The 25,507-nt window shown below is 41.2% G+C and overlaps 3 protein-coding genes across 4 annotated transcripts; 1 reads left to right on the forward strand and 2 right to left on the reverse strand.

Moving 5' to 3' along the window:
* The first annotated feature begins 88 nt into the window (after nucleotides 1–88).
* tmem88a (transmembrane protein 88 a) lies at nucleotides 89–3,790 on the forward strand. Of its 2 annotated transcripts, none has more exons than XM_081615223.1 (3): nucleotides 89–458; nucleotides 2,700–2,995; nucleotides 3,310–3,790. In XM_081615223.1, exons 2-3 carry the CDS (start codon nucleotides 2,717–2,719, stop codon nucleotides 3,598–3,600), a joined length of 570 nt encoding a protein of 189 aa, XP_081471349.1. In that variant the 5' UTR covers nucleotides 89–458; nucleotides 2,700–2,716; the 3' UTR covers nucleotides 3,601–3,790. The 2 variants fall into 2 exon arrangements, with proteins under 2 accessions (XP_081471349.1, XP_081471350.1); XM_081615224.1 differs by lacking the exon at nucleotides 89–458 and adding an exon at nucleotides 465–602.
* Nucleotides 3,791–5,170: 1,380 nt separating this feature from the next.
* pcolcea (procollagen C-endopeptidase enhancer a) lies at nucleotides 5,171–11,300 on the reverse strand. Its single transcript, XM_081615222.1, has 9 exons — nucleotides 10,281–11,300; nucleotides 7,958–8,066; nucleotides 7,625–7,883; nucleotides 7,049–7,173; nucleotides 6,447–6,583; nucleotides 6,065–6,360; nucleotides 5,900–5,977; nucleotides 5,591–5,761; nucleotides 5,171–5,483 (listed from the first exon to the last, which is right to left on the reverse strand). The coding sequence occupies exons 1-9, from the start codon at nucleotides 10,367–10,369 to the stop codon at nucleotides 5,353–5,355; spliced, it is 1,395 nt and encodes a 464-aa protein (XP_081471348.1). The 5' UTR covers nucleotides 10,370–11,300; the 3' UTR covers nucleotides 5,171–5,352.
* Nucleotides 11,301–13,823: 2,523 nt separating this feature from the next.
* On the reverse strand, nucleotides 13,824–23,647 carry vamp2 (vesicle-associated membrane protein 2). Its single transcript, XM_081615225.1, has 5 exons — nucleotides 23,140–23,647; nucleotides 19,351–19,453; nucleotides 18,654–18,812; nucleotides 18,461–18,512; nucleotides 13,824–18,375 (listed from the first exon to the last, which is right to left on the reverse strand). Coding segments are annotated over exons 1-5 (333 nt in total). The 5' UTR covers nucleotides 23,142–23,647; the 3' UTR covers nucleotides 13,824–18,358.
* Between the last annotated feature and the right edge of the window lie 1,860 nt (nucleotides 23,648–25,507).

Consider the following 25,507-nt stretch of genomic DNA (forward strand, 5'->3'; position numbering starts at 1 on the left):
ATCACAGACCCCGGCAGCCCCCCCAAGCCCCCACCCCCCACTGCCAACCCACCCCACCTGGGCTCCTACTGCTGCCATTAATACAGCCCCAGCCTGGTCTCACACTGCATTTGCGCCGAAGGCAACACAGGATACAGGCTTCCCGACTCGTCTCGTATCTTAAACTGGAGGCAGAGTGAGGAAGCAGCATGTCAGGGAAGGAAGCGCTGAAGCTGCTGGGAAAGCACACTTTCCTCCAACTATTCAGAGCTTGTTTCTGAGTCACTCCGTGGCAGGTCTGAGGCAGAATATAGACATTTTCTAGAACAACTGGTCAACATATGTGCAAGAAGAAAAAACAAGGAGTCAGGGATTAGAAACCCAACCTTCGTTTGTTGAACGCCCTGGAGATCTGAAGAGAGGAGGTGTAGATCAGGAGGAAATTCTCGAGACCTCTCTACGTCTGAGCTTCTCGAACGGTGAGTACAGAGGGGATGGGATACTTTCTGCATTCTGAGTTAGTTGTGGAGATGAACGACGGCATCAAAAGGCAAGCGGGAAAACTTCTCAGGAGGGTGAAATGTGGACGTTCAAGACGAACACCAGGATCTGAAGCTTTTTAGGTTTGTGGATCGTCAGATTTTATGTCAATACAAAGACGAAAACCCAAGTGTTCAATGACTGATTTAACTCTAAACCAAATGGAGAAAGCAGAGTTAGGCAGCTGATTAAACACAAGCTTAAAATTAATTATTAAGCATAGTAACAATGGTTAAAAATTGTTTCACTCTTATTTATTTTTTTCTGAGACATAAAATGTGTGCAAACAGTATCTGAACAGAGAAATACTAAAACATAAAGTTTGAATGTAACTCTGGTGATTGGCGGTTTGCTCCGTTATTGTTGCTTATGGCTCATTGTTCTTGGGTTGATGGTCATCCTGAAGTTTTTCGGTGGGTGGAGTCATCGAAGCCCATTTCCTCCACATGAAGCGTCATCCATTTATCTGTGTTGACGTTCCGCACGTTTCATCACGCTATTTAAGAAGCAATTACTTAATGGCTCAGACCCTTCATCAGAGCTTTGTGTGTGTGTGCGTGTGTGCGTGTGTGTGTGTGTGTGTGTGTGTGTGTGTGTGTGTGTGTGTGTGTGTAGGTGTGTGTGTGTGTGTGTGTGTGTGTGTGTGTGTGTGTGCAGAAAATCAGCCTGAGAAGACTTCTTTTTTTTTTTTTTATCAAAAGAAATTGGACACAATTATCTACTGAGAGGGCTGCACAGTGGCGCAGTTGGTAGAGCTGTTGCCTTCGATTCCCGGCCTAGGGTCTTTCTGCATGGAGTTTGCATGTTCTCCCTGTGCATGCGTGGGTTTTCTCCGGGTACTCCGGTTTCCTCCCACAGTCCAAAAACATGACTGTCAGGTTAATTGGTCTGTCTAAATTGTCCTAGGTGTGAGTGTGTGTGTGCATGGTTGTGTGTCCTGTGTGTCTCTGTGTTACCCTGCGACAGACTGGCGACCTGTCTAGGGTGACCCCGCCTCTCGCCCAGAACGTCAGCTGGAGATGGGCACCAGCAACCCTCCCGACCCCACTGAGGGATAAGGGTGTCAAGAAAATGGATAGATATCTACTGAGACTTAATCGGGAAACACAAGAGGAAACCCTGCAGCCCCTAAAATTTTCACTTAAACAGCAACAGCTTCAGTGTCTTTCATTGGGAATTTTAAGTGATAGACAAACACATGCTGGAACTCAATTATGTCAGAAGAAAAAGAATACGGTGGAGGAATGTATTAGGGATACATAGGGACTCCCTGAATGGCTAAAATCAACAAAGACTTGAGAGCCCCTCTATAATGGCTTTTAACTGCCTATGTTAATAGTTCAAACAGCAGATATACCTTAATATGCATTAATGTGCACACTGGAAACTACTTTGGTACTAGACAGAAAGTAAAATAATAAAAAGCAATCCCTGGATTGGCTGCTTTGCTAAGCACCTGTAAGTAGATTTACACTGAGTTGTTTCAGTTTACCAAGCGGCATTTTCTTTGTGGAGAGTGAAAAAAAAATTAGAATTAGCCAAATTTTCTGCCAATATTTGGAGTTACGTTATATAGAAACATCTGCAAATAGATGAATCTGCAAAAGAAAAACAAAAAAAGGTAGAGTCAATCCACATTTCTTACAATAACAATCTGAAAGGTGTGGTGTGCATTTCCAGTCCCTTACTCTAATTCCTCCAACTAACATGCAGTGCAACCAATTTCTTTCAGAAGTGGCCTGTGTGTCTATTAATCTCAATATTAGCTCTTCTATGTGTCTCACAATTTTTCATTCTTTAGAGTCCAACTGTTGATGATTTATACATCTAAAAGTCTGCAGTTTCAGACCCTCTGATCTGGAAGAGGGCACTTTGGTACAAAATTATATTTTTTGGGGGAGAGAAACTAACACTGCACATCACCATGAACACATCATCCCTGCTACTGAACATGGTACTTGCAGCATCATGCAGTAGCCTTTTATTCAAATTTTCTTGCAATTATTTGAAAAAAATCAGAAGAGATCAAAGGGTGTAGATACTTTTTTTTTTTTTTACCAGGGACTCACTTTTTTTTTTTTTTTTTTTTTTTAAAAAGGCTGATTTCCAACAGCGAAACAACCTGTATCATTTTTTTTTTTTTTTTACATTTCCGGGCTGATGACACCGTTTTGCCGCAGGACACACAGCAGAGACGATGAGCCTGTCACGGAACGGGACGCTGGAAAAGACGACGTCTGAGGCCCGGCCCTCCTCCAGAGCCGGGTCGGCGCTCGTGGTGCCGCCCCCTTATGAGGCCCCGGGCGGCCCCCTGGAGCTGAGGGGCTCTCTGGACTGCTGGGCCTGCTCTGTGCTGGTGACGGCGCAGAACCTCATCATCGCGCTCATCAACGGTGGACTGGCCAGCATCATCTTCGGCGTCATCCTGACCCCGGCTCTGGTCATGATCACGTTCGGATTCCTCTGCCACTCCACAGTAAGGACTTGAACTTAAATCATGCAGTGACTTGTTTTGACAGAAAAGAAGAAGGTGTGTGTTTTTTTGTTTTCCCAGGGATTTGATATTGTTTTCTCGGATCTCGCTGGAACTTTCTGGAGCTGAACTTTTAACGTCTTGCAGCTGTGACATGCAGCTCGAGCTTCTTCGCTCAGTGCGTTGAGGAGTGTCAAATTACACTAAAAGCAAAGCAGAAATTCCAGCCGATTCCAGCCGTTTGCATTGACCGAGTGGGAGATTTTTCATCTACGTTTTCTTTTTCTTATATCTTCATCTGCTCCTCATCTCTCCAGGTGCAGCCCCATGGAACGTCCTTGTACTGCTCAGACGACCTGCTGGACGACACCAGCTGCGTGGCTCTTCTGGTGGTGGGCTTCCTGCTGCTGACCCCTCTGCTGGTGTTGGCGCTCGCCGCCTACTGCCGCCTGGCTCGGCACCTGCAGCTCGGCATGTGCTTCATACCCTACAGCCGTGCCGTCTACAAGAACCTGCCCACCTCGCGCCAACGAGGGCCTGACGCAGGGGGCTGCTGTGGCCAAAAGGAAGGAAAGGAAAGGGATGGAAAGGGCAGCGTTTGGGTTTAGGAGTAGAAGATGGATGGGCAGAGTAGCTGTGAGCAAAATAACCCCCCCAAATATCTCATCCTTTGTATTGATTCTTTTTTCGTTTTGTTTTTGCTTTTATATTGTATTTGTGTTGTCATTGTCGCATAAGCATACCGTTTATGGAAAGTGTTTTATACCTGTTTTACAATAAAATGAGCATTTATCTGCAGAGCTTTGAGGTTTGTACAGAAGTGTGAGCAGATTGAATGAGAAGGCGTAGAGTTGACTAAATTTCAACCATTTTGGTGAAATTAGTGCCGGGCAATAAAACGATTTCATCAATTAATTTAAATTTTGGTTTATGAAGATTACATTTTTGGAAAGTCTGGATTTTATTTTTTTACACCTGATGGGTTTCCATTGCTCAAAGTGACGTCATCACGCCCAAGATGTATCATCTTTTTTTTTTTTGACAAGCACAACCTGTTGAATTCTGGTCAATTTTACGACTGGATATTAGGGAAAAGCTACAATTTTGAAAATATTTTCTGTCATTTATAATTTCTTCTTTAGAAGTAGGGGGAAAAAAATTGGAAATTGGATCTGTTGCGTTAAATGGACTGAACTTAAATAAGTCTTTTCCAACCATTTTGGCCACTTAAAGCGCTTTACACTACAGTCACATTCACCCATTCACATTCACAAATGCACACACGTTTATGCATCGACGTGTGATTCGAGGAGGCTGAAATCGAACCGAATCAAACCTTTCAATCACAAGACGACTACTCTGCCTAAAGAGTCTCATTATGAAGAAATCTGAGGCTTTCTTTTTGGGTTTTATCGAGCAGCATAAGTCAAATCAAATTTTGGAAGCACAATACATATTCAGATTTCAGCAACATAATCAGTCATAAGAAAATGTCATATTTTGTCAAGATACAACCCCAACATTTTAATGTAACAGCAATACTGGCACAAAGCTGAATTTGTCAATATATTTCTGGTTTGCAGTAAAATATATATATAAAAAAGTCATAACCTTTCTGCTAATACCGCATAACTTTTTATAGAAGCAGTGTGACGAGATGGGAAAATAATCCGGGGTTCAACCCATATACTCAACTGCTCATCACAAAAATGCATTTTTTCTACATATGTGAAGGATTTTTGCCAGGAATTATTGTTACGCCACAGAAAATTGACCAAGCAAACATTTGATCACTTTTGTTGCGATGTTAACATCTGGTGGTGTTAAAGAAAGTTTAGTCCTGGGTTATTTAGGTCTTCATAGAATGTTTTTTGTTTTTTCTTAAGAATTTGCACCACATTATTACTATTTTTGATCTAACTGTACACTTCTTTACATCATCATTAGCCAAGGCTGATTACAGACTATCATTAATAGGTTGCATTAGCAATTATGACATGTGACATAAATACAAACTATTTTAAAGCAATACTGATTTTTTTCCCCTCCCTGTTTCACGTTGAGTATGATTAAATATTTTTTAGTATTACTAAAACAATTACATTACACTGGATGTCCACAAGGTGGAGACAAAGTAAACACTTTAGCAAACACATTATGGACGACCACTCAGAAGTGTTAAACGTGATTTAAAACCTTTATTTATAAATATATGCATATGCATTACAAATAACAGGTTCAGTGGGTGTTTTTACAAAATAATATATATATATTTTAAGGTTGTATATAAAATAAAGTTCAACTGTTTTGTTATATTGTGTCTTTATAGTTCACTCTGAACTGTCGGGACGTTTTTGGTCTTAACATGGCTGGTTGTTGATATTCATCAGTAGTTTGTGGTGTGCAACTTTGTATGGAGCAGTGAATGCACCAGGCACCAAGATGCCACGTCCCTCTTCATCCACCTGACCCATGATGATGTAGTTGGCGCCTAAACAGAACAGGTGAGACAAAATATCCAGGTTCACGTTTTCTCGTCACTTCCAGACAAAAACGCAGAGGAAAGTTCATGTAAATGAATTCAAGCGGTTTTCGTACCTCGGCGAACCAAAGGACACCTCTTGCACTGTGACACCAGCTTCACCGACATGGTCTCTCCAGCCTGCGTGATGGTCAGTCTCCCTGATTTGTAGGCCTTAATGAGGGAGACGTTCATGGTAACGCTGGCTCGGGACCCGGGGGCCAAAGAGGTGACGGTTCCAGTTATCACTGAGAAACAACACAGTGTTCAATTAAAACACATCATCTTGGAAAAAAATGGAGCTTTTAATTCAAGTAAATTTATGCAATCATGAATATATGTTTACCAGGAGTGCAAATAACTTATGACACCAGCAGGAGACATACCAAATTCACTAGAGCAGAAACTGGTCTTGATGGTTCCAGCTCTCTTGCAGACTCTGGGACACGGTGGCTTCTGAGGACCTAGAAATTCAAAGAAATACACATGAAAAAAAATGAATTGAATAGTATTGGGAGCCTTCTGAAATGTGTGCACACATCTTCACCCACCTGGCTTGTTCCGATTTGGCACTCGCCTTGTGGGTGAGACACGGGGAGGTGGCACGTATTTGGGGGCAGCGGTAGTGGTGGGGATGGGGGCCTGTGTAGTGATGGCTGGTCGCTCAGGTCGGGCAGGTCTGACTGGACGCCCCGAGGGGGCAGAGCCGACACGAGGCCTTGACTTGTCGATCGGGGGCTCAGAACCTTGGGGGATGCTGGTATAGTAGGCGAAGAATCCATCGGATGTCACGCTGAGGTCAGACACAAACTGGACCAGCAGCTCGTTGCCACTGGTGATGATGGGTCTGAACAGGAGACGGAGCAAAGATTTAGAATAACGGAGCGACGTTTTGCTGCATCGAAGTCCAGGCGTTGAAGTACGGCGCCTTACTGAGGTGTCTGATCGCCGCAGTATTTTCCAATCAGGCGAGAATTATCTCTCTCTCCGCCGTTAAAAAAGGCCACATAGTCAAACCGGCAGTAGGTGTCAGCCTCCAGAACGAATTTGTCAAACTTCACCTGGATCACCTGGTAACCAGAAACAAACGTAAACATGGAGGTGATTTGTGTATCTGTGCGTTTTAATGCAAAACTTACTTACAAGTAATTTTTTAGCAAGATAAGTTACTTATAAGTGGTAGGGTTAGGGGTTAGGGGTTAGGGTTGGATCAAGATCCTTTAATCTTGATCTAAAAACATACCAGTTCCATTGGCAGACCTTTTCATTTCTAACCTGGGTCATGTTATACTAGAAACTAGAAAAAAAAATGGGTAAGATTTTGTTTTTGCACTGTTAATGATGCAGAAATACTCCGAATATACATATATGGTGGCCAAATGAGATTTTTAGGTTGCAGTTGGAGAAAAACTGGCTAATATCACAAGTTGAACAACATTTTCTTCTCCATTACCATGTGTAGCTGCCCCCAGCCTCTCTCATATGTATGCTCGCTCAAACAGTAATTACATGCGGTGAATGAGTGCGCCACTAACTCTGTCGGGCTCCACAGTGATGAGCCAGGAGCAGGTGGTTCCTGGTGGGTACTTCCTGTCTGGCCAGTTGGGTGTCTTGATCTCTCCCTGGGATTTTGTCATCTTCCCCCCACAGGACTGCTCCCCTGAGACGATGAGTTGAAGGTTAGGCCTGGAACCAGGCTGACTGCGTGTCACGTGCTAATTGAAATCATGATCATTAAAGATACGGGTCTATTATGGAACTGGGTTAAAACACAACTTTTCTGGAGGAATTTTGGAGTTTCTTCCAAACTAGCTTACTTCATGTGACTAAGTTATGCAGTCAGCTGTTGATGCATCTCCTTCCATCATCATGCTAAATCTTTAGCAGAAGGTGTTTAGTAAAATTCAGAAGTCTTTCAGTTTTCTCAAAAGATACTCTTTGTTTTTGCTTGGCGTGTCTCTGCTAAGTTCCTGAAAATTGTGTTTTCATCTAGACTTTCAGTTTCTGCAATAACCTAACACTACCCCTAATTTTTATTTTATTTTTTTAAATAAAACCTGAGAGTGGAAAAAAAAGAATCCTCAATCCTTCCAAAAAATGCAACTACAAACCATTGACGTAAGGTTTTGTTCCACTGAAATGAGCCAAAAACCCTCTGGCCTGGGTTCCTTCGTCAGTCACCATCTCCAGCATCATGGTGTTTGTGGTCGATACCTGAGTGCCGGGCCGGAAAGTTCCACAGAACCGACCTAGTTTTTGCACCAAGTTGGAGTGGCCGTTGTAGATATCCAGATAGTCGTAGCGACACTGGGAGTCAGCCTCCAGGTCAAAAATGCGGAAGGAGAGCGTGACCACGTTTCCCTCTGGGACCTGGAAACCAGATGAACCGTTTGTGAATGAGAGGAGCTGGTTGTGAGAGAGCCAGTGTTCGGAGAGTGACTCACAGTGATGCGCCAGGTGCATTTGCTGTTGGGTTTGTAGAAGCTGGGGAAGTCCTCGCTGCCAACAAAGCCTGACTCAGCAACCAGGTCTCCTCCGCAGTAGAACACAGGCCTGCAATAAGGGAGTCAGTGAGACTTTTTTTTTTAATGTATGCTTCTTATCCCTCCCCCAATAAAATCTGAATGGGGTTGATTAGACAAAAAAGCATCTAAGTTTAAGACAAGATAAGTTCTGTTAACACTTGTTTAGTTACAGTCCTACATCTAGTTTCTGTTTTTGAAATTCTTTTAGAAGCAGGTCAGCATCTTCTATCATCGAGGAATTGCTGATTCTGTAACTTATGATATTTGGGGGGAATTTTTCCATCAATGATGTAGAACAAAACGATTTGGCTTGCATGGGAAATAACAGCCCCACAACACTTAAACACATACTCATACTAACGTTTATTTTATTGGAGTCTCAAAAACAATTTTAGGAGTTTATCCAAAATATGTTATCTAAAAAGAATCCTTTGTTCTCGCTTGAATCGCCAAAGTTGGATATAATATTTTCAATCCAAGAGGATTGCTTATCTTTTGTCTCGGATTGTTGGACGTCTCTATTTAAAAAGCTAGCTGTGTGTGGGAAATGGGGCAGAGAGGAATGACACCGAGCAAACTAAACAAGTCTGGACTTGAATTTGGACTCACTGCAGCAGCAGGGCTTTCATCCTCTGTGGGAGTGTTACTCACAAAGCTCCACTGAAAAACCTTGCATAGACATTGGTTAAATTAAGCACTCTGTGCATTATAGTGTAGGAAATTAAAAAAAAATCACAAAAATGTTAATAAACTCTTGCTTATGATTTATTTCTGCAATAAATCTTTTATTAGATGCCTACATGCTCTGAACCGCAAGGACTGGTCTCTGGAGCAGTAGATAAAGGTCAGCAGATCAGCCAAGTCCAGATGTATCCTGTTCTGAAGGGATTTTAGGTATGCACTCGTACTGTTCAGAGTCCACCCCACATGGCTAACAGGGAGAACCGACGTCGATTCCATGAGTCGGTGATGGTGTTCAGAAATGTTAGGCAGCCTAAGCAAGGCCAGGGAGTTGCTGGACTCAAAAAGGATCTGTCAGACCTTTTATGACATTACAACCATAAACTTTATTTGTCCCCTTCTGCACTGTTAAGGGATTTTATGGAGTTGAGCAACAATTGAGTAAAGATTTTTCATTATGCATTAAATTTTTGTCCATTCTTTGCAAACTAGCTCCAGCTTCTTCAGATTGGATAGACAAGTCTCGACTGCGGCCATTCTAACATGAGCTCTGCTTAAGCTTTGAAACTTTGGCTGTATGTTTAGGGGCTCTGTCCTGCCGAGAGATGACCCTCCTTCAACAGTTTCAAGTCTTTTTCAGCGTCATGTAGGTTTTCTTCCAGGATTGCTCTGTTTTAAGCATCATTCATCTCACCCTCAGCTCTGACTGGTTTCTCTGTTTCTGCTGAAAATGACCCCCCATATTGTTTTACGTCCTACATCTGCATTTTCACGACTTTATCCTTGTCCCGACTGCTGTGTTCTTTAGTATTTATGATGTTTTTTTGTTGGCCAGATTTCACTGAGAACCTCTGAGACTTGATTCAGTGATTTGATCTTCAGTTAATGCGTATGGACTCCTTAATACACTTTCTTGCAACTCTTAATCAGAAGCTCATCAGAATGATGCCATGGAAAATATGTGTTGCAATCAACGCTAGACAGCTGGGATGGTCTGGCGACACAGAAAAAGCAGCCACTACATCTTGAGAAGCAGCAGGGTTTAGAGAGAGCACATAAAGAAGTAACTGACGTCTGTTTTAAAACTGACGATCCAGTTTTACAGCCGACTGACAATTCACAACATCGAGAGCTGATCTTGTTAATTAGCTACATTCCACACGGACAGCGCTCCAAGGAGGTCAAGAGAATGTCTCTGCCTAGATGATGACATGCCGCATAGCAGCATGTTTTTGCTCAGTTCTGGCTCAAACTTCGGACCCCCAGTGAAGCACTCTGGCTGCTGAGTATTTTCCAAAGCAAGTGCCAAGTTTATTTGATTTGACCCCCTCCGACAAAGGCATGAGAATTAGCATCCGAGCTAGTCCGAACTCTACTTACCTCCCAATGTGCCTCGAAATCCATCAATGAAACCCCCCAAAAATACTTGAAAAAGCAAATCTGATCACTTATTTGAACTTGTCTCTCATATGATTCCTCAAATGAACACACAACCGTTCAAATAATTACACATGACTTGCAAATCTTTCCAGTGCCTTTCCAACCAGACGCCAAACCTTACCTGGTGTAATTGGTCTCCTGAGCCTTTGTCCATCCCAAACTAAGAGACAGGAGCAAGAGGAGCCCCCAGATGCAGTCCACACGCATCATGATACCACAGAAAGCAGAGCAGACTGTTGCAGCAACGAAAGAGGGGAACAGGATACTGGAGGTGAGGAAAGAGGGGAGGAGGTAGTAGGAAGCTGTTTGGTCGGAGTAGGCGGAGAGAATGAGGACTCAGAAAAAGGTGGGTGGGAGAATGAATGAAGATATAAGCAAAGATTCTGAAAGGAAACTTAATAGTAGAGGGGGGGATGATGTTAGCAGCTTGAGGAGGAGGAGGTTTTAATGGGAGCCAGATGTTCCTCTCAGAAAAACCCTGGGCTCTGTGTCTGGAGTGGACATCTAAGAAAAGGCTCTCTCTTCCCTGCAGATAATGTCTAGTTCTACTACTGCTTTTAACGAAGGTTTACAACCAACTTGAAGAGCAGTGTAGCCGCTCACTTAAGAAGGGTGGCACGTCATTGGAAGGGTGGAAAAAGCAGAGATGGAGCCAGAGCCTGAGCGTGGTTTCTTAACAAGAAGGGCCGTAAATCTTTGCATTCCACAGCAGACCAGAGGTGGGATCTTTCATCTATGAACCAGGGTGCTACTTATCCATAAAATCAATCGCTGCAACCATTGGCAAAACACAACTCCCATACAAAATCCAAAGAAATGGCCTAAATGAGCAGCTAGCTGCGTTTCCTGAACTCCGTGGGGTCCTTTGGCTCCACAATCCACCAAGACAAAAAAAATAACACTGAAGAGGGGTGGGATATTCTTTCTTTTTCTGTTTGGGAATGGGCCAAACCTCTGACCTAAATTACTGAGGCCAGTACAAGGGATATTATTTTTAAGGATAGTTAATAAAAGTCCCTTTGACAGACTGGATCAAACACCGCAACGGACCAGATGGGATAAAATGGAAGCACAAAGCAGCTTCAAATCAAGCAAATTCTTTGCAAATTACTGCCAACTGGAAAATCTTGAAGTCTTTCGCAGCTTTTTCTTTTTGCTGAAAATTAGAATTTCCTTATCCAGCTCAGCTGTGTTTGTGTTGACCCCAAAGTCTTGATAGGCATCAACAGGAGCAGGAATGCAGGAGTGTGCTCAACTGCTGCTATGATGTGGGGGAGCAGTGATGGCAGCCAATACTGTGGGTTTCCCACACAAACTCCAAATGAACCCTTCAAACGGGACTAGCATTCCTTCAGGAGAATCCAAAGGGAATGGATGTGGGAGTGCAATACCAGTGGGGGAGCAGATGATTGTGGTGAGGGCATGGGCAAGGGAGGAGAGGCAGGAGGGGGCTGGTTATCGGACAAATGGAAAACAAGCCTAAAGCGATCTGACAGAAAGACAGATTAACAAGGAGACGAGCTGCTTCTGACTGAACCCTGCGGTGAGGTCATGTTCATGTCTCTGTGAAGTAACAAGCAACTGTTTTTACTCGACACGTTTTCAAGTCAATGAAGCTTCCCTGTCGTAACCCATCCTTGTTAGCAAAAATAAACGAATAAAGGAAAATGGTTGAGTGGAACTTGTGGTATATGAGCGTTAAAAAAAATCTCATGGGGTTCTGCGCAACCATCAGAGACACCGACAGACTCTGATGGTTTCACAGAGGTCATTTTATTACAGTTGTTTTCGCTTCTGCTTTCTCCAGATGTGGCTTGTCGTACATCTACTGTCTACAGTTCTAGAAAGAGAAATTGTCCAATTATGGTTTGTGGCAGAGCAGGACAAGTCTCACCAGTGAGAGCAAATAGAAGCATTGTTTGAATTCAATTAAAGGCTGAGCTTTAAATTAGGCTTTGTGTTCTTTTCCCAGAGTCGAAGGATGGTATAGCCTACAACTTAACAACTTCAATCATTAGATGCATATTTGAATTTATTGAGTATTTTTACTGATCTTATTAATACAGGTTCAGCTTTATGCATACACATTCGGTAATATTTTGGTAAGCAAGTTTCTGAGAAACCACACACTTCATGCCGCTATTAATCAAGTCCTGGCATAATAAAGATTTACTTGCTCCAAATTCAACATGATTGGTTTTGGAACAAACAAAGCGAGTTAACATGAAAACTTTCTGGTTGTGACGTCAACCCACTTGAAAATGTGTAAAAATACAAGTAGAATACATTTCCAGAAATTTACAGGGACCTTATCGAGAGCTACAAAATCTGTAAGGTTTACACAACTTCTTAAGATACCTTAAATCTTTAAAGTACCCTAATGTCTTTGGTGTTCCTCCACACTGTCCGCCTCAACAACAGGTTGAAATGTAAAGCATGTTTATCCACATTAAACCCACCTACGGCCACATTATGTCAGCGGATCCACAATCCATGTCATGCTTAGTAGACAGGGTGACACCTGGTGGTGAAGATTTAAAACTGCATCTCACGAAGCGGTTACCTGCTTGCGTTCACGTCGGTCCGTTTGTATTAACAGGAACGTACAGCAATACACTAGTAGTCTCATTTGTTTTGTTAAGGAGCTCTTCACCTATGTAACGCTCTCCATTCGTCTTGTGCTTGAGTGTGGTTTAAATCTGGTCTGCTCTGACCCGAAGAAGTCACAGCAGCTCAGCTTAAGAAAGAAAATAACAAACGAAAATAAAACTATGCTTGATAGGACGTATTCTGTATTTGAAGTGCCTATTAGCATCTCTAGAGTCTCTTCGAACATATTTTTCATCGAATGAATCGGGTATAAAATGTAGAGACGAGACGCGGAAGTCTGAATGTCAGCGGCCTACGTCACGTGGGTTTCAAAATAAAAGCCTCACACTGCACTATTTAACAGAACTGTACATTGTACTACATACTGCATACCGTTGGTGTGTACTGCTGTAGACAGCGACTCATGTTGTTTGCTGTTCATTATAAATCACGAACAAATAAAGTTTATCTGCCATTGAGCAAATACACAGTTTGGCATTAACTAGACGACATTATTTAAACACTTCCAGGCTTTTCATTTAGCCAGTTATTTCAAATTTTTACTTCTCTCGAGGCCCAAACCTGGTGCGGATTTACTGACCTACACACTGAAGCTAAATGAGTGACGTGACTCTCTTGTGGAATAAAAAAGAGACGAGCTAGTGAGAGTTGGTAAGAAAAATAAGTGTTCAATAATCATAACAACTGTATGTTTTCCTCATATGCCGTTCTGATGGCTCCAATCAAGGTATATCTAAATGATCTCTTTGTGCCATTTTACTCAGCCAGTTTTTAAGTGCACGACTTCCAAAACTATGTCAGGCTGTTTTTTTTGTGTTTTTTTTTAGCTAATGGATGTGTTTCCCCTCAACATCTTTTCCAATGACATCCATTGTGAAAGAAACTGTCTCATTTGACCTGTTCTATGTCAGTGTGTTAAAAAAAATTAATTATAGGAAATATGACAGTAGATTTTTTTTGTTTGTTTGTTATCATTTGCTTATCTGGTCCTAAGTCTTGTGTGTGTGTGTGTGTGTTGTGTGATGATAACACACTGTACACAAGGACTCTGGACGAATGCAGAAACGTGCAGTTTATGGCTCCAGGTCTCCATGTATTTGTTTTGGCACACTTAACACATAATAGGGATCAATTAGAGAAAAGGTCCATCTCTGTATTGGTAGTAAATTTATGCTTATTCACACAGGTCCCAGAATGGCAGTCCAAATGACATTATCCCCTTGCTGCACACCCACAAAAGCACATGAAACCATGAAACACACACAAAAGTACAATTTGTCATAGATACTGTTTTTTTTTTCAATATACATATATTTCATGATGTTCATCAATATAATAAGACATTGATAGATTTACACTACAATTATTTCATGTACTTTTCCCCCCACTAATTCTCCTCTCCTTTTGCGTTGAATCGACCTTGTTTAAACTCTAATCCTAAACCAAAGGACGGCACGATAAATCTAAATAAAAGCGCAAAGAGTGAAGTAAAGAAAGGAAATCACACCAAGCACATTGCCCGTGATCCTCCGGTCCTGTCCCTCCTGTAAGGCCAGACGACCAAGGGCAATGTGTGCTTTCATCCCTGTGGTCCTGCCTCTAACGGAGGTAAAAAGAAAGAATCCATCCCTTAAAAATGAACTGATTTAAACAGAAAAAATCATATATCCCGTCGATACAAACAGCGACCTGATGTAAACTGTAGAATCCTTCACACAAAAATACTTCTTCTTCTCTCATTTACTTGCCATTTTCCTTAGCTTGACCCATCAGTGCTGACAAACAAACAATTCAGTGACATCTGGAGTTGTTACTTAACAGACGCAAAACAATCAAAAAAAAAAAAGGACATTTGGTTCAGAAATAAAAAACATTTCATATACCTAAAGCCATCCAGGAAACATTCAGTGACTCAATAAGGTTCCCTCCTGTTGCTGCGTTCAGCTCGTTCTGGGATTCAGTTTTTTCTTTTTCTTTCAAAACCGTTCCTATGGCTTTCCGACAACATTCACCGAACTCTCCGCAAACGACCTGAACGCAGCGTTGAGATCACTGAACTTTCCCGGTGGCCGGCGAAAGATTGTGTTCTCCACTCCCGCCGAAACCAAGGAATTACACACACACACACACGCACACACGCACACACGCACACACACACAAACAAAAAAAGGAGAAAAAAGTGCCACGGTGTTAAAAGCATTTGCACACATTGGTTTTCATATAGACAATAAAGCAATAAAAACAAACAAAAGAAAAGAGAGAGAGAGAGAGAGAGAGAGAGAGAGAGAGAGAGAGAGAGAGAGAGAGAGAGAGAGAGCACTCATTTCATTTTCACCATTGTGACCAAACCGGTTGAGCACTCACTGGACAACAGTTGGATTTATGGAGAACACACAAATCCTACCCCAATCGGTCGTGTTATTTCACCTCGGAGCCCACTGTGTGTTTATGTCCTGTACAAATGGCTAAAAGGACAACATTGTAACCCTTAAATCACTTAATATTGCCAAAGGAATCCAATTTTACAGTTTGCTAGTTTTTTTTGTCCTCTTATGTATTTTGGTAAATTGCAAACAACTGAAACCTGAGGATATAGGACCCCTTACCCCCCAAAATACCCCCCCCCCCCAATATTACAACACTAAACAATGCAGGTTTTTCTTCTTTTGTTTTTTTTGGGAAAACTTTTCTCAGTTTTCTGTTATCTATAGTTAGTTTACACATTTTCAAACCTGGCAGCACTACGCAGACAGAAAAGAAAAAAAAGAAAGAAGACTTGTGCTATAATTAGTTACAAGATTGTGTGTCTACTAACTTTGTACAGATTAAAAGAAGCTCCTCGGACCTGGATCCACACGGCAGAGGGCGGGGTCGGGTGGGAGTTTCTGTTCGACATTTAAGTTGCATATTATGTCAGGGTGGCACACTCACAAAGCCAAACTTGACTCCATAGATAGTGTATGATAAGCTAATACGTCCCTAAGACAGTAGGAATTTAAATCTGAGCCAGACGGCCTGTTTGTGGTGAGTATTGGCAGCGGTAGCTCGGTAATTTGGTCTTTGGTTATTTAACTTTTGAAGGAGCATCGAGAAGTGGGACTTTCTTCTGCTGAGGCTCACAGATCTGCAGCCTCGTGTTGCTCGTGTACTTCAGAGGCGAAGGAAAACTGACATGTCCTCACTCTGAGAGTTAAGCGGCCTAAATCCGTCGGGATAAACGGAAGGAGGGATGGAGGTGGGAGGGGTTGGGGGGATATTCCAAAGGCGGAGCTATTCTAATACATACATGCACACACACACACACGCGCACACACCAAATACACAGTAGGAGATAGAGAAGGTGGCAGGTTTCTCCGTGTAGCTGGCTGGAGAGTAAAAGAGGCAGAGTCACAAAGGCTGTCTTTGGAATAAGCTCCGAATGCAGAACAGACAAAAAAATTTTTACAGATTTAACCCACAACTGTTATATTTTGATTTCACTCCAAACCACATGGAAATTCTTGGAAGCGACATTCTGCTGTGGCTAGATGTTTGGGTGTTTTTTTTTAATCCCTCCCACAAATAGTTAGCTTCAGGAAGTTCTGATGCATCGCCTCTGAGGAACATGTGCAACTCTTTGTCTCGAAGAGTGCCTTGTATTTACCCTGCTCTTTTACTCACCAAGTAGCCACAACCATGCAAACAAGAATAATAATAAGAATAAAAAAAGGTGGTTTGAAAGTACTTCAAGACCAAACCAGTGAGTGCACAAATGAAAGAAATGACCGCAATAAGGAAAATAACTGTTTTCCTTTAATGCTTGGCAGTGTGTAACGCGGAGCTGAACTACAAAAACACACCAGACAGAAGGAAAGAGGAGCTTCGTTCTTGACGCTTCGCATCCTCTTTGCTTCTTCTGCTTCACACAAAAATATACTATGATTAAAAAATAGAGTCTATTATATTTTTAAAAAAAGAAAAAGAAAGGCATTAACTAGAAGAAGAAGAAACACGAAGACAGAACCACGGCGCTAGCAAAACACTCGTCTTAGGAATGCTACGATTGTTTTATTTAAATATTTTTTTTGAGTTACTGCTTCTTTTCTTCTTAGGCGTTACTCGCTTCATTTGTCTGGCGATCCAGCTAATTTGACTTTTTTTTTAAAAAATGTGCTCTTAATGTGGAGAGGTTCTGCTGCATTGGCGGCCCGTTTAAACAGCCGGACGGCACTGTCAAAACCACAGACGCTTGTGCAGGTTTTGAAAGGATTCAAAATCTGCACAAACCATTGCAGCAGAAGCATTTTATCCCCCCCAATGCTTTAATTTCCAACCCAAAATCACCCATGTTATCATAAGTGTAATGTTAAGGTAAAATTGTAGAAAAAAAATTTATTAGGACAATCCAGTTTATGCAACAAAAAAAAGTAACTTTACACCTAGTCACTATTCCTCCTATTGTTATTACTGACACAAGGTTCGTCGTTTGTATTTTTTTAAGGTACTCACACTTAAATGTGCTACAGTAAGAGCATCTGCACTAGACTGCAATGAAGGAATGTTTTCGAAATAAGACACTACGTAATCTTTAAATAATAATAATAAACAAAACAAAGACACCTACAGACATTGGTCCGACCGTACTATGGCAGTTTAAAGTTGTCCGAGGGAAGCATGCTGCTGAGAAACAAGACGGCGCCAAAAGACACGTCAGACGGTCGCTGTTTAAGAATTCCTCTCAGAAAAAAGGAAGGAGAATTGGACAGGGTCGGAGGTGATGAACGCTAAGGATTCGTTGCACAAGTCATGCATTATTTCACTAACATCAGTGAGTGAGCATTAGCTGTAGCAAAAAAAGAAAAAAAAAGAGAAGCAAAAACATTTTTTTTTTTTTAGCGACGAAGGAAATAAGTGTCGGTAAGATGACGAATTTCAGTCTGCCTTCAAGAGAAACACGGGTAGATTTTTTTTTTTTTAAGGAGGCTTATTGGACAACAAAACAATCAGAGGGGGATGTAGAGGACATGCAAGATGCACACTTTCATTAATAGGCAGTAGTCAACGCTAAAGCATACATCAAATTAATACAAAAAATAAAAAGTACAAAATGCACACACACACACGCACGCGCACGCACACACACTTACAAAACAGTATATCAGATATATATTAGAATAAAACTCTACAAAGAACTCTATATATCAGCTATGTAACAATTATCGCCAATTGTTGTACCGGTTTCTGTTGTTGCATCGTCACGGAGGGTTTGGGGGGGCAAAGGTAGGGCGGAGGGGGTTTGGTTCCCAGAATGGCAGGGTTAGAAAAGCCAAGAGTACTCAGAAAGAAGACAGGCTCACACACTCACAGAACAAATATCGACAGGGATCCAGAGGTGAGGCTGTGGAAGTAAGGAGCGGGGGGCTGAGGAGAGCCACGGGGGGCCTGAAGGGTTTAGGGGTGTTATTTTGAGGATAGCTGGGGGGCGGAGATATACGTACATACAATAAATTAATTCATCTGTGGTTAATTTTGTCATCAATTAGAGGTTGTTTTTCTTTTTTCTTCTGTAGTAAGGAAGCTTGGATCAGACTGGGGTAGGAGCGACTCTTCTTAGGTGCTGAAGTACACTGTGGAAAGACGGAGCGGAACAAAGTGTTACAAGATTTTAAAAAGGCTCTACAGGCGCACAGAAGGAAAGAAAAGGCTTCTTACCAATAATGACAATGAGGACAATCACACATATCACACCCAGGATAATCATCATCTGCAGTCAGCAAATTTTGGGGGAGAGAAACACATGTTAGAAAAGCAGAACAGTTTTCAACACGCCATAATCTAATCTTGTTAATATTACTTAACGTCAATGCTGCGTTCTAACTGAGCGAGCGCATCGCCGTTTCCTCACCTTGGCATTCTTCCACCAGTATTTATTCTTCAGTTTTGCAGCGCTAGTCTCAAACTGAGAGGCTCCAGCCTGCAGGGCATCGGCCCGGTCGTCCAGCTCTGACAGCTTCTGATCACGCTCCAGAACCTTGTCCACGTTTACGCGCATGATATCCACCACCTGAGGAAAGAGACGCGGCAAAAGCTTTACTCAGAGATCCAGGCTGGACGACCGGATGAGACACATGTCGCCAAAACTGATCCGCAGGTGGGTGCAGGTGGTAATTAAAAAGTGTACTAAAGTAAGAGACCAAGAAATCATTCAAGTAAGAATAAAAATGTATTTGGTAAAAACGCGACTGTAGATTGTAGTAGAGCAAAACATCAATCATTAAACATGTAAAAATTACATCATCAAATGAACAAAAATACTAAATTTTGTGGATGTTTTAAAGACCAAAATAAAATAAAAATCTGCCAAATTAAACAGTTTTGCAAATCAATATACAATTTTAACAAAAAGTGTCTGTGTCTAGTAACTTTCTGGTTAGAGAATCCAGAAATTTGACTCGAGTAAGAGTAGTGACACTTCATTATTAAGTTACTCAGGTGAAAGTAAAAAATAGAGCATAGTAAAAATACTCCTAAAAGTATTTTTATTTTCCCCCAAAAGGTTCCTTAAGTGAATGTGTGTGTGTGTTGTTTTTGTTTTCACTTACCTCATCCACCTGTGCCTGCGTCTGCTGCAGACGGCGGTTGCTGGTGAGATTGGGAGGTTGCTGACTTCCTCCCTCTGGCGCAGGGGCTCCAGCTGGGGCAGACCTGATGGTTGAAAAACACAAACCGTCGAGAAATAAACCAAGTACATCTTTTAAGTTCAGATTCAACTTACGGTGATTTGTTACAGCTGGAGTTCAAATACTAGGTATTTATGATCTGTAGAAAAATACTAAAAGGAGAACAAACCTAATTTTTGAGTGCTTAATTCATTTAATTAAAAGTTACTATAAGTTATTGGTAGTTCCATCCATTGCGGAAGATCCGACGTGATCGGGATCTGAGAGCACATTTGTGGGCTTTTGCAAAAGCGAAGCTCGTTTGGCCAGTTCTGCTGAATGTCCACAGATGATGGCTGCAGCGACTGACAGAAAGTTAAAGCGAAAGTGTCATTTTACCACCAAAAAGTGAGAGAGTCAAGGGAAATGCCTCCCATGGTAACATGTAACAGCTACTTGGCACCCTGTTCTGTACAGCAAAGTGATTGGGAAGGCAGATACATTATTTATTTATTTATTTTTTTTAATCATCCACTTCTGTGCTTATTTAGGCGCCATATGTTACGCTCTTTCATTGTGCGTTTGGTACAATGATGAAGAATGGAAGACTATGGAGATCAGTGATGTAAAACAGAATAAAGTAAAGTAAACCATAAACTGACACTTCACAGGGAGCGATTAGACAATTTTCTGTCAATCGGCACTGAAAGGTAATTAACAGGTCAAACAAGGAAAATGTTCCTTTTCTTTCCCTTTCATTGAATTTGTGCAACTGAAAATGTTTTTCAGTCTGCCTATTCTTTCATGCAGTCTGTTTTGATCTTACTAAAAGGCTGACAAATGTGCTTTGACATACAAACTGGGATAGTCTAGTCCTTTATATCAAGGAATGTGGAGCATGTTTTTGCCTTTCACTGTAAATAAATGAGTTTAAAATATTGACATTTGACCTAAAATCAAATCAAAACTTGGCCTTTGCCCAGTAAGGTCATATTGGTGCACTTTTGCTCATGGGCTTTGTTTTTATTCATTTGCACAGGTTGGAGTTTTAAAGAGTTGACTTTGTATAACTCTGTCTAAAGGTCAACCCTTTATGTTCATACATTACTAATCCGTTAACAACAAACAAATCCTTTAGAACAGTTGGCCTATTGGTGCTTGAGGTCAATGCCGTCCCAAGCAGTCAGAGACACAGCACTCTAAGGTACGTTATTTTTAGAACTGTCCCATTGGAACTGAAATTTGTCCAAATCAGCAAATACACTTACTGCTTAAAAATGATGTTTTAACATGTGTCGTCGCTGTGTGTGTGTGTGTGTGTGTGCCTCCAATGAGCACCATGACAAAGGCACAATGTGTGTAGAGGTTCACGCTGTCATCACCTCCCAAATAACGCCAGGAAGACTTGCCAGTGCAGCGGCGAGGTTTCTCGTCAGCTTCCGCATCCTGTGAAAAACTGCCAGCTGTACTTCAATCCAGCCGTGTGGATTTACTGCCACTCTACTGTTCTGTCTGAACATGCTGAGCGCAGGGGAGTCTTCTTGTATTTCTAAAACTGAAGCTTAGTCAGAATATAGATGCAGCTTGATAAGCAAATGATTGTTGTGTTTGTTATAACATGGGTCTGAAAACAAATAAACAAACAAAAAAAACAGGATGCCGAAGGAAATGTGATCTGGCAAAGGGAGGTGAAATGACAAACGGGAAAGGTGAGGGCTCGCATGACTCTACAGGCTACTGCTGATGTGAGATTTGCTGTGAAAGCTAAATATATTCAACCCTGTTTTGAGACAGTGCTTATTAATATAGTTTTTCCCTGTGGCTTATAAAGCGGGCTGCTGAAACACTGATGGATCCTTAAAGTAGGTAGATAGACAGGAGATAGATAGATAGATAGATAGATAGATAGATAGATAGATAGATAGATAGATAGATAGATAGATAGATAGATAGATAGATAGGTAGGTAGGTAGGTAGGTAGGTAGGTAGGTAGGTAGGTAGGTAGGTAGGTAGGTAGGTAGGTAGGTAGGTAGGTAGGTAGGTAGGTAGGTAGGTAGGTAGGTAGGTAGGTAGGTAGGTAGGTAGGTAGGTATCTTTTTTGAAAAGTTTTTCCTTTGTTTGAATATTGTATACTGTTTTATCATTTAGTTTGATTACGTAAATATTCTATTCCCTTTTTTTAAAATATATTTTTGATTCGTTATTTTTTTCATTTACTTCTTTAGATTTATTGCTTAACTTATTTCAATAGGAAAACATGTATACATTTATAGTCTAAGCTCAAGTTTTACCGAAGTTGTTTGTGGCTATATGCTTTATAAATAATTTATTAAATAAAATGCTGTGACTGGAAATGCATGCCGTTTGATTTTCAGTACTGGACAGTGACATTTCAGCACTGGACAGCGCCTCAGCATCCCACATCAGCAGCCGTCTGATCTAAGCCTCTTTTGTCTCTTTCTGTTTGATGTTACATGACTTTGCTCATACATTAAGGTCCACCATTACGTCCTATGGAGCTACAATAAGGCCATGTGTTACTATTACAACTGTTAAATCTTATAACACTAACGACGTTGGGGTTAGTTCTTATGGGTGGATTCTCAGTGTCTTTATGTAGACGTTTTCTATTCTGGTCACAAATGTAGAAAAACTTATACAGCGTGATGGGTGATATGTTGCTGGCACGAGGCAATTTAAACGTCATATAAAGACTGGCAGACTGAACTACAATGCTGTCTTTTCTTTAGCTCCACCTTTTAAAAACAAAATCCATCGAAATGATACACCAGATAACAAAATGCATCAATAAATATATTTAGTTTGTATTCTTTAACAGAGATATCACGACCAAGAAGAAATGTGGACAGATATGTAGCTGTCCGCCCTCGCATGACAATCGACGACATACAGTAGGAGGCTAGGCTATCCCCACCCCCCGCTGTAGGTTACAAATATCACGGGAACTAGGCCTACACCAAATTCAAGCCTATTTCTACCAAAAATAATAACATATTGGAATATTCGGCAATTACTCAATTACTGTCGACGCTTTGAACCCTCAAAAGACTGACGCGGCTGAAACAGTCAGGGTTTGTTGAGCTTTGTGTCCTTGCTGTTTCTGGAATTAGCTTAATTCGTCACCTGCTGTTCGGTAACACCAAAACGAAGCCGTGAGTGTGTTCACAAAAAAAATGTCCATGTTAGACAACACGTTGTTATATACTTTTAATTGACTCGGTGTGTGGTTTCATAGACTGGTGTCCTTTTCTTTTCATTTCAAACCAGTCCAAACTGGAAAATATATGTATATATATATACGTGCGTGCGTACAGGCGCGAGCGAGAATTCACCGGAGGACCAACTGAAAGTGAGGAAAAAAAAACAAAAAAAAACAGCCGGCCTCGTTCGTTTAAAAAGAGAACATTATACAGCTAATAATGTCCCTAATGGAGATAAACCCGATGCCTCCATCTGCTCCAAGGTTAGGCCGATTCGTTAGCGTCTGTGTTCACGTTCGGCTCACGTTATCATACAGAGACGGCTCCTAAAATTAAATTCATCCAACAATCTTCGACTATCAATATCGTGACAGTTGAGAGAAGCTACGTGATACAGCGGAGAAGACGCCGCACATCCCCAAAATAGCTTATCAATTTCAGTCGTCAGTGCGGAATTGTATCAACTCGGGGTTTTATTTTCAAATTAGCATTACAAGGGTGTTGTACTTACATTTTCCTGGTTGTATTAGCTCGACAGCTGCGCTGAAATCCGGACTGGAGATGTTAGCGCGCACTAAGTGGCTGGCAGATGGATGTGGATTGCCTTCTGCGCTCCTCTCGACCCTCTGGCAGCCTTTGGTTGGTTATTGTGGCGTTTCCCTGCCTATATATCCTAGGAGGAGCACTGAATTGTGTCCCCACACTACAAAAGGGTTCTCTTTCTGTTTTCCTTCTTGTTTGTGACGATGAGGCACCTGCAGGCTGTCAGTAGAGCCCGGGTCTGTGTGGTAATGAAGGTGTAATAAACAGCCGCCTGGATTAGGTGCACAAAGATGGCTCGGTGACGTCAGCAGCGGCGAGTTTCATGTTGAAATGGGTGGCTTACACTTCAGACACACCGCTTTACCTCCCCGCAGAGGGCTGTTTTTATCCTCGGATACAGTAACTGGATGTCTCCTTGGACGCTCTTCAAAGACCATACATGTTCTGTGCTGAACGGAGTTTTTTAAGCTCCTTAAATAGAGCTAATGTTGATTTCAAGACTGTATGTCAACAAAATGGCGTTCTTGGAAAGGGGGTGTGGCGAGGCTCACACTGGGTGCCTGTTATCATTCATAGTAAACATGAATGTTGGACATGCTGGGGCATAAGACTACCTTAGACTAAATTGTCTAGTATGTCCCTTATAGTTAGGTAGCTTATATTTACTTTACATTTAACACTTTATTTTGGATATGTTTAATTCATGTAATGACAGATGTTTCAAGTTTGGTTCCTTCCTCCTCCTTCGGTGTTTTCATACAATTGCAAAATATGAATTGATGAATATTAAGTGAAAATATATAATGTCTATTAATTTTAATAGCACTTTCCTCAAATAGTTTGTTTTTTCAGAGTTGGACTACAATGAAAATTACACAAATATACACTGTTGTACTCTTTTTTTAATAGGTGCTCAGTGCATTGGCTTCAGAAATAACTGAAGAGATTATCGGAGGAAAATTATGAGACAGAATTTGAACTTTGATAGTTACGTAAAACTAAAAAAAAAAAAAAATCATTTTGTTGCCTGCAACAAAGCTATGGCATAATTTTGTCCACATTTACTATTTGTCTTATCAGAAACAGTACGGTTCTTCCAAATTGTTTGGCTTTAAGCCTGATTCAAAAACATCAGCTTTGCTTAATTTTCTACAATCCAGTTAAAAATTTGTGAGCTGCTGCTCACGGTAGTAGCATCTATAGCAACTCACAACGAGGTAGTTATGAGTTTCTTGTATTTTATTATTCAAAGTGTTTTTGGTTGAGGTAGTTCAGGTTTTGAATCTCTCTCCAGATTTCTAGCCATTTTCATAGATTTAATGGAGACCAGCAAAAGCAAATGAGGTGGGTTGGCTGTGCTTACCAGCAACTGATGGATTCATTAAGGACATAATACTGTGGAGTGTCACCTCTACTGGCTGAAAATTGAGTTGTTAGAATGTCATGACAGTCATGAGACAGTCACAGCAACCGTCTTCAGTCATAGACCTCTTCAGATTTGTTGCAACACTGACTGCTACTGGAAGACCTTTCCGCCCAAAAATCACCATTCAAAATGGTGCTTTGAAGACACTTGGATGATATGAGTTTCGTCATATTACACAGAGACTGATATAAAAACTCTGAATACCAGAATGCACTGTATTAAGCCACCTTCAGTTTCTAGGAGTAATGTCACAGCGTGATCATGTGACATGGTCAAGAAAACTTTGAAATAGAAGAAGTTCTTCTCTCTTTGCCTGCCTTCAAGGACTCCATCAGGGAGGAAACACACAGGACATCCTTCTTTGATGGCAAGAAAAGGTTCTACATCTTCAAAAAAAAAAAAACAATACAAATCCCTGGATTCAAAGTTGATCAGTTTCCTGTTTACTAGCTTACTAGCTGGCAACTGCATGCTTCTGGAAGAAGGATGGTCTTATTATTTTGTCATCCAGCACCTTCTGGATCAAAATGTTGGTTCTTTGCACCAAGACGTTTGATCAAATATCCAGCCAGGATAAAGAATTAAAAAAGGAAGAAAAAAATGTTACAGGAATTTGAATGTGTGTCTTCAGTTTTCTAAAAAAAACACCAGTTCCCTATAGCCATAAATATCTTACCCACTAATCAGTGCTAACTGTACCAGAAATGTCAAGTTGCTCAAAATAAAATATGGTTTCATTTTCACTTAGATGTTTATTCACTATTCATTTGGCTCATTATGCTGCCATTTCAAACTCAAAACCGACATTCCCTGTCATGGATAGTGTATGACCACACACTGAACAGCTTTACTTCCTGAGAGGAAGGACAATGTTGACAACTAAAAACTATTTGATTATTTGTAACGTTAA

The sequence above is a fragment of the Poecilia reticulata genome, chromosome 14, assembly GCF_904066995.2.
Source record: "Poecilia reticulata chromosome 14, P_reticulata-male-v2, whole genome shotgun sequence".
Classification (NCBI taxonomy): domain Eukaryota; kingdom Metazoa; phylum Chordata; class Actinopteri; order Cyprinodontiformes; family Poeciliidae; genus Poecilia; species Poecilia reticulata.